At 42.9% G+C, this 17043-nt stretch overlaps 1 protein-coding gene across 7 annotated transcripts in view; it reads left to right on the top strand.

The window, feature by feature from the left end:
- The window catches only part of NFIX (nuclear factor I X), a 185716-nt gene that overhangs the window by 77227 nt on the left and 91446 nt on the right, over positions 1-17043 (top strand). For 6 of the 7 annotated variants that reach the window (XM_063931254.1, XM_063931257.1, XM_063931251.1 and 3 more), the window contains one exon: positions 3569-4100. In XM_063931254.1, coding sequence (XP_063787324.1) covers positions 3569-4100 — 532 coding nt within the window. Of the gene's footprint in view, positions 1-2559; positions 3284-3568; positions 4101-17043 lie in introns of those variants that run through there. The other variant, XM_063931253.1, reaches the window with a different exon arrangement.

Below are 17043 nucleotides of genomic sequence, written 5' to 3'. Positions count from 1 at the left end.
GCTTGCGAGCAGGGTCCTCTTATCTCTTTGTCAGAATGTTATTACCAAATTTTATTTTGTTACCGTTCGGAATTGTAAATGCAACGGAATATGCTTTCGCTATATAAGTAAATGTCAATAAATAAATAATTATTTGATAGGCAGTAATTGTAGACTGTGTATATATTTAGACTGTATTATGAGTCATTTTGCAACACTAATGATTCTGCATATTCTGAGAGGTGAATATCAGCCTGTAGTAAGATTTGCAGTGTTGTATAATGAAACAATAGGGATGACATGATACTTCCAATACACTGGGAAAAATGTCTTTAAAATAATTATTTTTTAAGTAAAAAGGATAGAATTTGCCTAACATTAGTAGAATACTTGAAGAATGTTTTTGTCTGCTACTTAAGGGAACAGTAAGAGTGTATATTATGAAGATGTGTTTATGGCAGGGCGAAAAGTGAGACGAGAGAAAACATGTAAATAATGTACGTAGCAAGGTGACTGACAAAAGGAAGCAATGAGAAATTTAAAGTGGTCAAATTGTTTAAAAATACAAGTAGAGTTAAATATTACAGCAAGGTAAAATAAAGGGAAAAGCAACAGAAATAAGATATGCAAAGTGAAAGTAACAAAAAGCAAAAAAGGGAGAAAATAGGTGAGTATAAAAATAAATAAATTAAAAAAACTGCGACAGAGAGCTAAAATAAAAATTGTATAATATTGTGGGAAATTAGAAAGTTAAGTCTAAATAGGGCCAGAATGGAAATACAGGGTAAAAACTTTTTCATTTTCTTCTAGAAAAGTATCGTAAAGCAAGGGAATAGCAAAGGGGAGAGAAATAGAGATAGACAAAATTGAATGAGCGTACTAAGTATTTCTACAACATACCAAAGACAATCTAAAAACAAGTTAGTTAAAGTAAACAGAGACTATACACCCGTATAGAACAAGTAGAGGAAAGATAAGTTGGAGGAAGTAAAAAAAATAAAAAATAAACGGTTGAGGGACGGAACGTGGTAGACATACATGGAAAGCAAATTAAACAAAAGGTCAGCCTGGGAGAAAAGGAAAAAACAGAAATGGGTGATATTGGCAGAAAAATAAAATAAAAAAATAATATGAAAAAGGAGTTGATGAAAAAAGGAAACATTAAAAAAAGTAAGAAAAAAAATAATAGAGAAGAAACTTTGAGAAAATACAAGGGAAAACCAAGTTATTCTAAATCGAAAAACTGTGAATATGTCTAAATATATAAATTGTTCATTTTGTGTGTGTATATATATATATATATATATATATATACAGTTGAATGGAATAACTGTATAGTCTACAGTTTTCGGAATGGTCCAGAATTATAGCGTAAGTTCAATTACATTTAGAAGAAGGATAGTGAAGAATTTGGAATCCCAGCAAAAATGTAGAAAAGTGCTTAAAAAAAATAAAAAGAGAATAATGCTAATGAATTGTGTTACACAATATATAAGACACATACACAGTGATAAATATGCAAAATAAAGATATCAAGAAAAATTGCAAGAACATAGAAAAAGCAATTAGCAAAAAAATTTACTTTACATAGAAAGGACATGGTAAACATATAATAACAAATATAAGTATATTTAAAGAAAAACATGAAGATAATTGAAGGTCATTGTTGACATGTCATTCTAAGTTATCCAATGCAGTAAGGGTTAAAATTGTGAGTGTGGGATAGTAGAAAGAGGGTATGGGGGGAAAAATGAAAAAAAGCTGGGAAAACAGGAGAGAGAGAGAGAGAGAGAGAGAGAGAGAGAAATAGTCTGAAAAGCAGCGTCTTTAAAATGTGTGACTTGGCTGGAATATATTGGGCAGTGCCAGCAAAACCGCAGAGAACGAGGGAGCGAGACAGGAGTGGAGGAGAGAGGGAGAAGGGGAGGAAAAAGGAGAGAGATATTTCAAATTTAATTTCACTATTAATAGGGGTGATATTTGGTTAATTTTCGGAAGAGGAACAGGAAGATATTTTGTAATCACCAAGCTTGGGTATTTGACGCAAAAAAAAAAACATAATAGAAAAAAATGGAAAAGCAAACAACCGTCTGCTTCATCTCAATTACCCTCTGTCACCCCCCCCCCACACACACACACGCACACACACGCACACACACGCACATACACCCTCCACACACGCACAATTCCCAGCCATAAGCGACCATGTTCATTCTTGTGCCAAAACCTGCGTGGCAAAATAAATCAATATGAAAAAACGAAACAAAAATAACTAATGATAAGAGATAGCAAAAGAGAAATGAGAGGTGACAAACCTCAGCCACATCGACTGAAAGAAAGTGAAGCGTCAAACTTTTGCGTATGCTTTTTTTTAAGTTGTCTGTTTTGGCAAAACCTTTTTCTGCCTTCAATATTTTTTTCACGCTCTCTCTCTTTTTAGCTCTACACTTCCCTCCTCCCTTCCCTCTCTCTCTCTCTCCCCTCCCTTATACGCTGCTATTGGCTAGCTTCTTCACTTCACTTTGCCAAAAAGGTGGGTCTGTACGAATCAGTCTCTCTCTCTCTCTTTTTTTTTTTCCTCTCTCTTTTCCCTGGCATCGATGCTGGCCACCAATTCAGCACGGAGAGTGAAAGCAGGAGAGAGGGGGAACGAGAGAGAGAAAGAGAGAGTTTAAACAGAACAGGGGAAAAAAACAGCTTTCTCTTTTTGCTCTAAACCTCCTTCTGAAAAAAAATCATCTTGTTTTCTGTTAAACCTTTATTTTTCTCCCTCCTTTCATTTTGTTATTTTCTATTTTTTTTATATATTTATATGTATCTATAGATATCTTTAGTATTAACACATAGCAAGAAATTTTCTTTTTTATTTTTTTTTCCCCTTAATATACCGTTCTTCTTCCGGATGCCTTTTAGTTTTCTTTGTTGCGGTCTTTCCACCTGGAACTTTGAGTTCATTCATCTTCTGTTTTTAGGCCTTTGAAGTTAATAACTTTATAAGTATTATTATTATTACTACCATCTTTATATATTTTTTCTCTCCTAATTAGGATATCTGTTTACATTGCAGTCATGTTTTTTTCTAATCCATCCATTTAGGAATAGAATTCTGTGCTCTATATATATAAACATTTCCACACATTCATGATCTTAGGCTTAATTTCTCTTTTCATCTCTATCATAATTATTTTTCGTTATTTACCCATCCGCCCTGTGCTCGCTCTCTCTCTCTCTCCATAACTCCGATGAGCTCCGAATTTGGATGGTTTTAAATTTCTACAGGAGTTCGATATGACACCAAGAGATGGTAACCATTTCCCATCTTTCGCAATTTTCCACAAAATGTAGATTAATCTGTTTATATTTCCACCTTCATGCTTCCTGCATCACTACTAACACAAAGGATTTAAATCTATGGCATGAAAATTAAAATAATAATATATGTTTCAAATGAAATTAATATATATATATATATATATATATATATATATATCTTTAAAAAAAATCTAATTTTCAGATTTCTGTTTGATATTTAAAAATATATGTCTTGACTTGCTGCTGTTATTTTGAATATCTGTATTTCTTCTTTCAGGATGAATTTCACCCCTTCATTGAAGCTCTCCTTCCCCATGTACGTGCATTCTCATACACGTGGTTCAATCTTCAGGCAAGGAAGCGCAAATACTTTAAGAAGCACGAGAAGCGGATGTCAAAGGACGAGGAGAGAGCAGTGAAGGACGAGTTATTGGGGGAGAAGCCTGAGATCAAGCAGAAGTGGGCGTCACGGCTCTTGGCCAAGCTGAGGAAAGACATCCGGCCTGAATTCCGAGAGGACTTTGTCCTGACCATCACCGGGAAGAAGCCTCCATGTTGTGTCCTCTCCAATCCAGATCAGAAGGGCAAAATTCGGAGGATTGACTGCCTCCGCCAGGCAGATAAAGTGTGGAGGTTGGACCTGGTGATGGTCATCCTGTTTAAGGGGATTCCGCTGGAGAGCACAGACGGGGAACGTCTCTATAAGTCACCCCAGTGCTCCAACCCAGGGCTGTGCGTTCAGCCTCATCACATTGGGGTGTCCATCAAAGAGCTGGACCTCTACCTGGCCTTCTTTGTCCACACGCCTGGTAAGTGTTGTGCTTTTTTGCGAATACGCTACATGTCCATCCAATGCAACACACCATAGCGATTTTATTTACACACTTTCAATACCTTTATGGTGTCACCTGGCAAGGCTAAGTTGAAAGTGCTCCAACTATGAGGCATCACAATAGAAAATTGTAATATGAAGCAATGGAATCTGTACATCAGAGGGTCAAACACAACAAAAACAGACTTGTTTGAGTAGAATTTTATTTTCTACATGCAAATTTAGAAGTAAAATGAGGTAAAAAAAAATTATAGATAAATGTGTAACTTTCATTATTACATTTAGAATTTAAGGACCATTAGAGCACATGGGCTGAACTCTGAATATTGGAGATTGCTACATATCCATTCAAAGGCTTTAAAGGCCCAACTTCATCTGACAGTGTCACTTCTGCATTGCTCAATGACAATGAGGTGTGCTCAACAGATTTATTAGAGAACCTCAAATTTGTGCTAATATTGTCCCAAATCATTATCTGCATTACTCTACATTATTCCGCTTAAAGTTTATAGAAAGTGAATTCACACATACAGTACATAATTTATATCTCACATGCCTATACATACCTATTATTTTTGTGCAACTAATATAAAGTCACCATTACACTGATATGCAAATATAAAATATCCCTATGTTTATAAATAATTTATATATATATAAATATTCTGTGATACAGTATAAGTGAATATATACATACATATATAGAGATATAGGTATATAGACAGATATATATATATATATATACATATAATGTCAAAACTGAAATATAAAATATAGAAGTGGTTGGAAGTAAATTAATTTTATATATATATATATATATATATATATATTGCTTGTAAACCTCTTAAAATGAATATAAATTAGAGTAGACCACTAGTGACCTAGCATTTTTACTTCTAGCAACTTAATGTTTTATCCTTTTACTATTTATACCCTTGCCGCTTTTACATCTTTTAATTAGATATTTATTATAGTAACACATAAAACCGCTAATTAAACTAGTCTTCTCATTTCTCATTTTAGAATACAATTAGTGAATATTTTTGTCTGTTTTGTCACAGATGTAACAATAATATAACAATATATATATATATACACAAATACATATATACATACACATACAGTATATTCACATATACAAAGACGGTAAAAGGATATTCTCATGCTCACTGACTTTGTAAAAGTGCAAAAACATTTAATTCTCAATTTTGCGTTTATACATTTAACGTTAAAAACATCAAGTTACCTCTGAATAATGATGACTCTGTTCTGTTGTATTTTACAGGTGTGATATTTCATTGTTTTCTATCTTAATATGGAATTTTCTATAAATGTATTAAAGGCCTCTAAACATACGGCTTACAGAATATAGGTATAAGGGCAGTAGAATAGTGTTAAGCTAAGACAAGAATATGGAACAATCAGGTGGAGGATTCATTGGGAGGAGATCCTGCACTTCATAATAAAAGCACTCTGGTACAGTGTAGCGAGGGGATAGATAATTCAGGAAAGGAAGTCCTGCCCTACAAGGCTTACTATCAAAGGTGCGAAATAAATACAGGGAATGAAGGAAATATGCTACAAGTCTTTCCTAGAAAAGCTTTTGCTGCAATATAAAAGGCACAATTTAATTTAGAAACGAGAAAACCATTAGGCATAAGTACACTCTCCTGCAGAGCTTCCACTCTAATATGAAATGGAGGAACCCAGTCCTGCAGTAATGAAGGTATCATAGAGAAGGAGAGGTCAACAGAAAATATCAGAGATAAATTTAGTGTCCTAAGCAAAAAAAGAACACATATTATACCTCTTGACTGTGAATAAATCAGAAAATAACATATTGTGGGGTAATGGTGGACTTGAGGCCTGAAAATCTTGTGGGGAAAGCAAATATATATTTATTAGTTATCAATGTGAAGAAGGTTAGAGCACACATTGAGAAGTCTGTAACTTATGATCTTCCACTTGTGCTTCTAAGCCTGACACACATACTCCCGAGGAATGCGTGCTAAAGCTGAGCAGAATGGTCTTATAGCGTTGGTCATGCCCAACAAATGTCTGAAATGCCAGCTAGTGTTTTCTTTGCTTCCATAACTTTTCACTTCTGAAGTAAAAGAGAAGCATTATGACAGCCATTCAAAAGCCAATCTCATTTTTTAAATCACTGTATAATCTGTTGATAGGAGAGGTAATATGTACTCGTCGCTTACACGCCACGGAGGCAGCCATTTTGTGGGGTGAACCCATACTCATGTGAATGCAGCAAGCTAATTCTCTAAGAACCGTCACAGAGACATGAACTACATTCTGTATTCTCATAAGTATTCGTTCAGCCATCACATGTCTATGTGATATGTAGGTATCTATGTGATATGTAGGTGTCTATGTGATATGTAGGTGTCTATGTGATATGTAGGCAACAGGTACACTTTACATAATACCGCCTCCTGCAAGTGTCAGCCTGATTATGTCTAGCACCTAGAGTCCCCCTAGCAATCACTGTATGAAAACTGAGCTGTGTCACTCTGTGGTGGGAGGGACAGACCCCATGTCACATAGCTCTCTCCTGTCTGTGTCACCCTGTGGTGGGAGGGACAGACCTCATGTCATACAGCTGCCTCCTGTCTGTGTCACCCTGTGGTGGGAGGGACATACTCCATGTCACACAGCTGCCTCCTGTCTGTCACTCTGTGGTGGGTGAGACAGACCACAAGTCCCATAGCTCTCTCTTGTCTGTGTCACCCTGCGGTGGAAGGGACAGACCCCATGTCATATAGCTCCCCCCTGTCTGTGTCATCCTGTGGTGGGAGGGGCAGACCCCATGTCACATAGCTCCCTCCTGTCTGTGTCATCCTGTGGTGGGAGGGACAGACCCCATGTCACACAGCTCCCTCCTGTCTGTTACCCTGTTGTGGGAGGGACAGAAACCCATGTCACATAGCTCCCCCCAGAGCCGGCCTTAGGCATATGCAAACTAGGCAAATGCCTAGGGCATTTGGTATGCTTAGGGGCACCAGCAGCTTCTGCTGATTAAAATGATATGCGGCATGCCTATATTCTGTGTGTGACTGCGGCTGTATCTGCATACGAAATGCTACGTTGCAGTGTAGCCCTGGAAATCACTGTAATGTAGCATTTCATATGCAGATACAGCCGCAGTTGCACACAGAATATAGGCATGCTGCATATCATTTTAATCAGCAGAAGCTGCTTGTGCATCCTAGCCACATAGTAATGCAAATAATTGATGCATTTTCATAAACAAAAGGTGCCTGATGTTAGCAGAGCTGCCAGCTGACTTATGCCAGGCATCTCCTGCAGAACTAGCGGCGGTGCTAGGGGGCACCAGCCAAAATCTTGCCTAGGGCATCATATTGGTTAGGGCCGGCTCTGGCTCCCCTTTGTCTGTGTCACCCTGTGGTGGGAGGGACAGACCCCGTGTCACATAGCTCCCACCTGTCTGTGTCTCCCTGTGGTGGGAGGGACAGACCCCATGTCACATAACTCCCTCCTATCTGAGTCAACTGGATTTGCTAGAAAGTGACTATGGGCAGGATGTACTAAATGACATCGACAGCCATCGCACTGATACCAATCTTATATGCACTAACATATGCGATTGGTATTGCAAAGGACAGCTCTTCCTATAAAAGCTGTCCTTCGCGAACTCCCGCGGGCCCTGGTCTTCTGGGCTTCAGCCACGGGAGTCGTTCTGCGCTTGTGCAGATTGACGGAGCGGTCGCGGGGCATACCGATTGGATACCTCACACCAGCGATGCAGAGAGAAGCTCATAGGCTTCCATGGGGTAACGCCAGCAAAAGCTAGCGTACCCCTCCGCAGCGCTGTCCCAGCAGACAGGGTTTAGTGCTTTCGGAAAATGTGGTACATGGGGGTTTACTGCATTTTCTGTTTCGTACATCCTGCCCTATGGGCCTAATTGAGACCTGATCGCTGCTGTGCGTTTTCAGACCGAACTGCGCATGTGCAGGCGCCGCAGTGCGTCGGTGCATGCCAGAGATGCTATGAGTATCTCAGCCCAGCGATCGCAGAGGCGGAGGCGTTCGCTGAGCAGGAGGGGGCGGGCCGGCGGCAATGGACTGCCATTTTAGGGGCACGGTCCGGCCAATGCAGGCGTGCCCGGACCGCGCGGTGGTGGGCCGCGGTGGCTGCGTTACATCACATGCAGCCGCTGCAACCCGGAGAGAGCAACGGGTAGCTCCCTGCCAGCGTGCAGGAGCTGCGTCAGCAGGGAGCTACTCTTCAAGTACAAAAGCATTGCCGCTTTGCAATGCTTTTGTACCTGTGCTGCGGGGGGGAGGGAGGGTAAAAAATGGGTGGCGGACTAGCCCTGTGCTGGGCGTCCCCCCGCACGTCGAGGTGGCTGATCGTAGCCGTGCGCTATGATCAGGTCTGAATTAGGCCCTATGTCATAAACCACTCGATCACCCACAGTTACTTATATACCATACCTCCCAACTGTCCCGATTTTCGCGGGACAGTCCCGTTTTTGGGGGACTGTCCCGCTGTCCCACCCGCGGGCCGCAGTGTCCCGCGGTGGGGGGGTGGGGCAGTTGGGAGTCTCTGTCTCTCGCTGCCCTGCTTAGCAGAGCAGCGGTGAATAGACGCTGTGTGCACAGCGTCTATTCACTGGAGACAGAGGGACAGGGGGCATGCCAGCGGCTCACAGAGCGCTGGGCATGCCCCCTCAGTGACGAAAACGGGGGCGTGGCTCGCGATCGCGGTGTCCTCCTGTGAAGCCACGCCCCCTTTCCGTAGGCCACACCCCCTTTTCGGGAGCGCGAGCGCCTTCGCCGCACGTGTGTCCCTCTTACTGCAAGGGCAAAGTTGGGAGGTATGATATACTGTGTGGGAAAGTGTCACATTAGTACCAGCTGTACTCAGTTTAATATTTAGGTTTGTTATCTCTAAATAAGAAATTAATTTCTAAACCAGACTCGAGCATCTGAGAATGATGGGTCATCAGTTTCTTTTTATAGGCGTTACCATTGTCCCATTACCTGTTAACCCATCAATGCCAGGCATAGGACACAATGCATAACGCCATCATTGGGTTAATACATATAAGATAATATAATAAATATATGTAACTGGAACCTGGATGGAGTAAGGCATTGCATAACCTGACACCCAGATAAAATCTTGGTGTAACCTTTGGGATCCATTGCTCAATTATGGGCTCATAACTGAACTGTTGCATGAGACAATAATAGTACTCTTAATAAACAAAATAAATTATATATACAGTATATATATATATATATATATATATATATATATAAACACAACATTACATAGATAAACACAATGATACAAACATACAATTGGTAATTCACAACAGTTTCCTACTGAGAATTGGCGTGAGAAGGAGCTTTCATAATGAATGCATATGGCAATAAACACAACACTGGGCCTGGACGCAAATCACCACACAACTGCGTTTTTTGTACGCACAGAGTTGAGAAGATATGCTAATGCCACATCCGCTGTGTACAGAGGTACCCACCGTTGGCATCTCAAATCCACCACCTGCGCACAAAGATGCAGTATCGGATGCACATCGGTCTCACCACTAATGTTCTGAAGAATTCCATGGTTGCCCGGAATGTCCATGAGAACTAAGACATCAGGGCCAGGTGCCAGTACCACTGCGTACAAGGACACGGGGGCAGATGTATTAAGCCTGGAGAAGTGATGAAGTGGAAGGTGATAACACACAAGTCAGTCAGCTCCTAACTGTAATTTTTCATACCAATGCCCAGATTTATCAAGCCTTGGAGAGTGATAAATAGCACTGGTGATAAAGTGCCATCCAATCAGCTCTTAACTGTCAATTTTCATACACGGACTGTAACTTGACTTGATTGGCCAGTGGGTTATCACCTTCCACTTTATCACTTCTCCAGGCTTAATACATCTGCCCCACAGTCATTGGCTGCGACATTCCCATTAAAGGTCACAATACGCATGCATTTTACTTACCACCTCCTGTTACCTCCCCCAAATGCTCACTACCTGTCAATCAATCTGCGCCCAAATCCTTACCACGACTACCGCCTTAAATCTATCATGACACATGCGCAGTGCGAATCAGACTCTTGCGCAGTACATAAACATCGGACAGCTGTTAAAATATCACCATTGCGGCTGGCCATTGATGGTTTTACAACCATCGCTAATCTATGGCAAGTGTTTTTTTCCCTGGCATTGACAGTGGGTCACCGATGCCACACCATCGATGCTGGTATCCCGATGTCAGCCAATGTTGTAAGTCTGCACATGTGCAGCACTCAGCCATCAATAGTTCAACCATCAATGTTTTCTTGCCGATGGTGGAATACCATTGACCACAGATGGTAGAAGCATCAATGGCCAGCACTAGGCTGGCTTATCAATCCCTAGCGCTTGCTGACATGACAATGTTTTGGCTGCATATTATGGGAGTGATTCAGACCTGATTGCTGGGCTGCTAATCCTGCTGTCCTGCGATCAGACAGTCGCCGCCTCCAGGGTGAGTGTAAATTCGCTGTGCAAGTGTGCGATCCCATGTGTACGCCAGAGCTGCAAAAATCCACTGTGTGCAGTCTCTGCGCAGCCCGGGATTTACTCCTCCACTGCGATGAGAACAGGCTGATCAGGTCCGGGGCTGACGTCAGACACCCTCCCTGCAAACGCTTGGTAACGCCTGCGTATTTCCGGACACTCCCTATAAACGGTCAGTTGCCACCCACAAATGGCCTCTTCCTGTCAATCACCTTGCGAACGCCCGTTCGATTGGATTTTTCGCACCATCCTGACCGGTGATGCCCGTTGTTGTTGGCCGACGCTCGTGTGCATTGTGGTGCATACGCATGCGCAGTTAGGACTTGATCGCACGCTGTGCAAAAATGCATAGCTGCTATCCAATCTGTATTACCCCCCACATATTCCATTATATAGTTACCCCCATGATATTTTATATATAGCAATATCAAGAATGGGTCTACTACGTTATGCCGGCGCTTGGAACCCCGTCGCCCAGCATACCGGCGCCGGGATCCCAACCGCCGGCATGCAGGCAGCGGATGCAAAAGAGCCCCTTATCGGCTCGCCTCGCTTGCCACGCAGCGGACACGGTGCTATTTATTCTTCCTCCAGGGGTGTCGTGGACACCCCAAGAGAGAATAGGTGTCGGTATGCCGGCTGTTGGGATCCCGGCGCCGGTATGGTGAGCACCGGGATCCTGACAGCCGGCATATCAAATGCCTCGCATCTAGAATAGGTATACAATCTATGCCATCACCAGATAGAGGATTGTGGGTAATGCTGACATCCACATTTATAAAAGAAGTTGCTGTAAACCAAATAAAAATAATGGAAAGAAAAATAATGGAAAGAAAAATGAACGTAACTGCGATTTTCTAGGCTTCATAAATGCTAATCAAAGCAAGTGATGCTGCCACCTGGCAAACATGATAGAGGCTCAGCCGAGCCATCGCAACCTAATTTGCAACTGCGTACACATACTCAGGCTCTACGCCGCAAGAATGAGGAACATCGGCTGCTAGGGTTGCTTATGCTCACGCAGAATGGCCGCGGCAGTAGGGGGCACTAATGCCATGTTTCTCTACATACATGATCGCAACTGACGGCAGATAGATGCCTCAAAAATTCCCTGCGTTTTTGCTGCCACTCCCCCGTTACCTCCCCCAAATGGTCCCTTCCTGTCAATTAGTCTACGATAAAAGTGTGTTTAAGCGCGATCGCAATGGCACGTTGACACTGAGCAGTGCGATCTCTTCCTATGCGCAGTCTGCAGATAATCTCTCACTTAAGTGAACATTGGCGAGAATAAGGGGTCTATTCATGAAGCAGTGAAAAGTGTGGAGAAGTGAGCCAGTGGAGAAGTTGCCCATGGCGACCAATCAGCATTGATGTAACATTTATAATTTGCATACTATAAAATTATACAGAGTAGCTGATTGGTTGCCGTGGGCAACTTCTCCATTGGATCACTTCTCCACTCTTTTCACTGCTTCATGAATAGACCCCTAAGTGCAAATATTAGGCCTACTGTACCTGAGGCTTAGCTGTGAATCCCCTGGGTCAGTACAGTAGTACTGCCTCGTGCCTCACTCTTGCAGGACCTTGTAGATCCTTTGGTCATACCCCCACTCATAGTGCAGATAGACTTTGTCAGACCAAGAGCACCTACAGTGAATAAAAAGATGCAGCATAACCTTCTCTATTTGTAAACAATGGTTCCTATGGGTACTCATCATGCCTCTGTGTCACCATGTGGTAGGAGGGACATACTCCATGTGTCATAGTTTAATTTCATTTACACTCTCTCTCCTACTATCATGCCATTGTGTCCCCCTGTTTTTGCCGGGACCCCTTGGCAGTGAAGGACTGACTCCTCTCCTCCCTCCTATTTTTTTCGCTCTCCATTCCAACTTTTCTCTTGCCAAATAAACAGGGGAGCAGCTGAATTTCCTCTCACGGAGACATCTGTGATTGAACAGACGTTGGGGACAGAGTATGGGGACTCTGGCAATCCTTCCTTCCTGAGGTGGGGGCGGGGGAGAACAGGACAGAGCAAAGGAGAGACCCCAAAGGAGAGAGTCAAAAGAGAAGGTGGTCCATAACACGCCTTGTCAGCACTCAGTATAAAATAGGTTCCATTATACATGTTATTTCATGTCTCCAAATCTCACTCTGCATTGTCAGCTGTTCCCAGGCCCGACCTACCGCAAAAGCCAACCAGACTGATTTAAATATGGCTTTCATGCTAATTTATCATGTAAAATAGTTCAATCAATGATGAAGTAGTAGGAAAGTATGCTGTATGCAAAACAGATGTACAAAGGGATCAGAATCGTGATAATGCTTCATACACAAACACACACACACACACACACACACGAACAATACACACACACACAACAACACACACACACACACACACACACACACACACACAACACATGAACAACACACACACACACACACACACACACACACGAACAATACACACACACACACACACACACACACACACACACAAAACACACACACAACACACACACACAGACGGCATTACAACAATTTTTTATACATAGAAATTGCCTGATGTAAGTACATATCCTGTAATAAGATGTTACAGGGGTAATAAGACACTCAGGAGCTGGGTTACTGTAATAAGATGTTACAGGTGTAATAAGACACTCAGGAGCTGGGTTACTGTAATATGATGTTACAGGGGTAATAAGATACTCAGGAGCTGGGTTACTGTAATAAGATGGCACATGGGTAATAAGACACTCAGGAGCTGGGTTACTGTAATAAGACGTTACAGGGGTAATAAGACACTCAGGAGCTGGGTTACTGTAATAAGACGTTACAGGGGTAATAAGACACTCAGGAGCTGGGTTACTGTAATAAGATGTTACAGGGGTAATAAGACACTCAGGAGCTGGGTTACTGTAATAAGACGTTACAGGGGTAATAAGACACTCAGGAGCTAGGTAACTATAATAAGATGTTACAAGGGTATTAAGACACTCAGGAGCTGGGTTATTGTAATAAGTTACAGGGGTAATAAAACACCCAGGAACTGGGTTACTATAGTATGATGTTGGGACATTGAACCCGCGGGTACGACAGTCCGAGAAAAACAGGACAGTCCCACTGAATGTAGGACAGTTGGAATGTATGGTTACTATAATAAGATGTTACAGGGGTAATAAGACACTCAGGAGCTGGGTTACTGTAATAAGATGTTACGGGGTAATAAGACACTCAGGAGCTGGGTTACTGTATTAGGGTGGTCATTCCGAGTTGTTTGCTCGGTAAAAATCTTCGCATCGCAGCGATTTTCCGCTTAATGCGCATGCGCAATTTTACTCACGGCATTTTCATCGTTCTGGCGATCGTAATGTGATTGACAGGAAATGGGTGTTACTGGGCGGAAACAGGCCGTTTTAAGGGCGTGTGGGAAAAAACGCTACCGTTTCCGGAAAAAACGCAGGAGTGGCTGGAGAAACGGGGGAGTGTCTGGGCGAACGCTGGGTGTGTTTGTGACGTCAAACCAGGAATGACAAGCACTGAACTGATCGCAGATGCCGAGTAAGTCTGAAGCTACTCAGAAACTGCTACGAGGTGTGTAATCGCAATATTGCGAATACATCGTTCGCAATTTTAAGATGCTAAGATTCACTCCCAGTAGGCGGCGGCTTAGCATGAGCAAATCTGCTAAAATTCACTTGCGAGCGAACAACTCGGAATGACCCCCAAGGATGTTACATGGGTAATACAACACTCAGGAGCTGGGTTACTATATTGTGATGTTACTGGGGTAATAAGACACTTAGGAGCTGGGTTACAGTAATAATATGTTACACAGTTAATAAGACACTCAGAATCTGGGTTACTGTAATAAGATGCTACAGGGGTAATAAGACACTCAGGAGTTAGGTTACTGTATTATGATGTTACAGGGGTAATAAGAGACTCAGGAACTGGGGTACTGTAATAAGATGTTACAGGGGTAATAAGACACTCAGGAGCTGGGTTACTGTAATAAGATGTTACAGGGGTAATAAGACACTCAGGAGCTGGGTTACTGTTATAAGATGTTACAGGGGTAATAAGACACTCAGGAGTTAGGTTACTGTATTATGATGTTACAGGGGTAATAAGACACTCAGGAGCTGGGTTACTGTAATAAGATGTTACAGGGGTAATAAGTAGAGATGAGCGCCTGAAATTTTTCGGGTTTTGTGTTTTGGTTTTGGGTTCGGTTCCGCGGCCGTGTTTTGGGTTCGAACGCGTTTTGGCAAAACCTCACCGAATTATTTTTGTCGGATTCGGGTGTGTTTTGGATTCGGGTGTTTTTTTCAAAAAACCCTAAAAAACAGCTTAAATCATAGAATTTGGGGGTAATTTTGATCCCAAAGTATTATTAACCTCAAAAAACATAATTTACACTCATTTTCAGCCTATTCTGAACACATCACACCTCACAATATTATTTTTAGTCCTAAAATTTGCACCGAGGTCGCTGTGTGAGTAAGATAAGCGACCCTAGTGGCCGACACAAACACCGGGCCCATCTAGGAGTGGCACTGCAGTGTCACGCAGGATGTCCCTTCCAAAAAACCCTCCCCAAACAGCACATGACGCAAAGAAAAAAAGAGGCGCAATGAGGTAGCTGTGTGAGTAAGATTAGCCACCCTAGTGGCCGACACAAACACCGGGCCCATCTAGGAGTGGCACTGCAGTGTCACGCAGGATGGCCCTTCCAAAAAACCCTCCCCAAACAGCACATGACGCAAAGAAAAAAAGAGGCGCAATGAGGTAGCTGACTGTGTGAGTAAGATTAGCGACCCTAGTGGCCGACACAAACACCGGGCACATCTAGGAGTGGCACTGCAGTGTCACGCAGGATGTCCCTTCCAAAAAACCCTCCCCAAACAGCACATGACGCAAAGAAAAAAAGAGGCGCAATGAGGTAGCTGTGTGAGTAAGATTAGCGACCCTAGTGGCCGACACAAACACCGGGCCCATCTAGGAGTGGCACTGCAGTGTCACGCAGGATGTCCCTTCCAAAAAACCCTCCCCAATCAGCACATGATGCAAAGAAAAAGAAAAGAAAAAAGAGGTGCAAGATGGAATTATCCTTGGGCCCTCCCACCCACCCTTATGTTGTATAAACAAAACAGGACATGCACACTTTAACCAACCCATCATTTCAGTGACAGGGTCTGCCACACGACTGTGACTGATATGACGGGTTGGTTTGGACCCCCCCCAAAAAAGAAGCAATTAATCTCTCCTTGCACAAACTGGCTCTACAGAGGCAAGATGTCCACCTCATCTTCACCCTCCGATATATCACCGTGTACATCCCCCTCCTCACAGATTATCAATTCGTCCCCACTGGAATCCACCATCTCAGCTCCCTGTGTACTTTGTGGAGGCAATTGCTGCTGGTCAATGTCTCCGCGGAGGAATTGATTATAATTCATTTTAATGAACATCATCTTCTCCACATTTTCTGGATGTAACCTCGTACGCCGATTGCTGACAAGGTGAGCGGCGGCACTAAACACTCTTTCGGAGTACACACTTGTGGGAGGGCAACTTAGGTAGAATAAAGCCAGTTTGTGCAAGGGCCTCCAAATTGCCTCTTTTTCCTGCCAGTATAAGTACGGACTGTGTGACGTGCCTACTTGGATGCGGTCACTCATATAATCCTCCACCATTCTATCAATGTTGAGAGAATCATATGCAGTGACAGTAGACGACATGTCCGTAATCGTTGTCAGGTCCTTCAGTCCGGACCAGATGTCAGCATCAGCAGTCGCTCCAGACTGCCCTGCATCACCGCCAGCGGGTGGGCTCGGAATTCTGAGCCTTTTCCTCGCACCCCCAGTTGCGGGAGAATGTGAAGGAGGAGATGTTGACAGGTCGCGTTCCGCTTGACTTGACAATTTTGTCACCAGCAGGTCTTTCAACCCCAGCAGACCTGTGTCTGCCGGAAAGAGAGATCCAAGGTAGGCTTTAAATCTAGGATCGAGCACGGTGGCCAAAATGTAGTGCTCTGATTTCAACAGATTGACCACCCGTGAATCCTTGTTAAGCGAATTAAGGGCTGCATCCACAAGTCCCACATGCCTAGCGGAATCGCTCCGTGTTAGCTCCTTCTTCAATGCCTCCAGCTTCTTCTGCAAAAGCCTGATGAGGGGAATGACCTGACTCAGGCTGGCAGTGTCTGAACTGACTTCACGTGTGGCAAGTTCAAAGGGCATCAGAACCTTGCACAACGTTGAAATCATTCTCCACTGCACTTGAGACAGGTGCATTCCATCTCCTATATCGTGCTCAATTGTATAGGCTTGAATGGCCTTTTGCTGCTCCT

This window comes from Pseudophryne corroboree, chromosome 6, assembly GCF_028390025.1.
Source record: "Pseudophryne corroboree isolate aPseCor3 chromosome 6, aPseCor3.hap2, whole genome shotgun sequence".
NCBI classification, from domain to species: domain Eukaryota; kingdom Metazoa; phylum Chordata; class Amphibia; order Anura; family Myobatrachidae; genus Pseudophryne; species Pseudophryne corroboree.
This window is presented reverse-complemented; position numbering and strand designations above follow the sequence as displayed.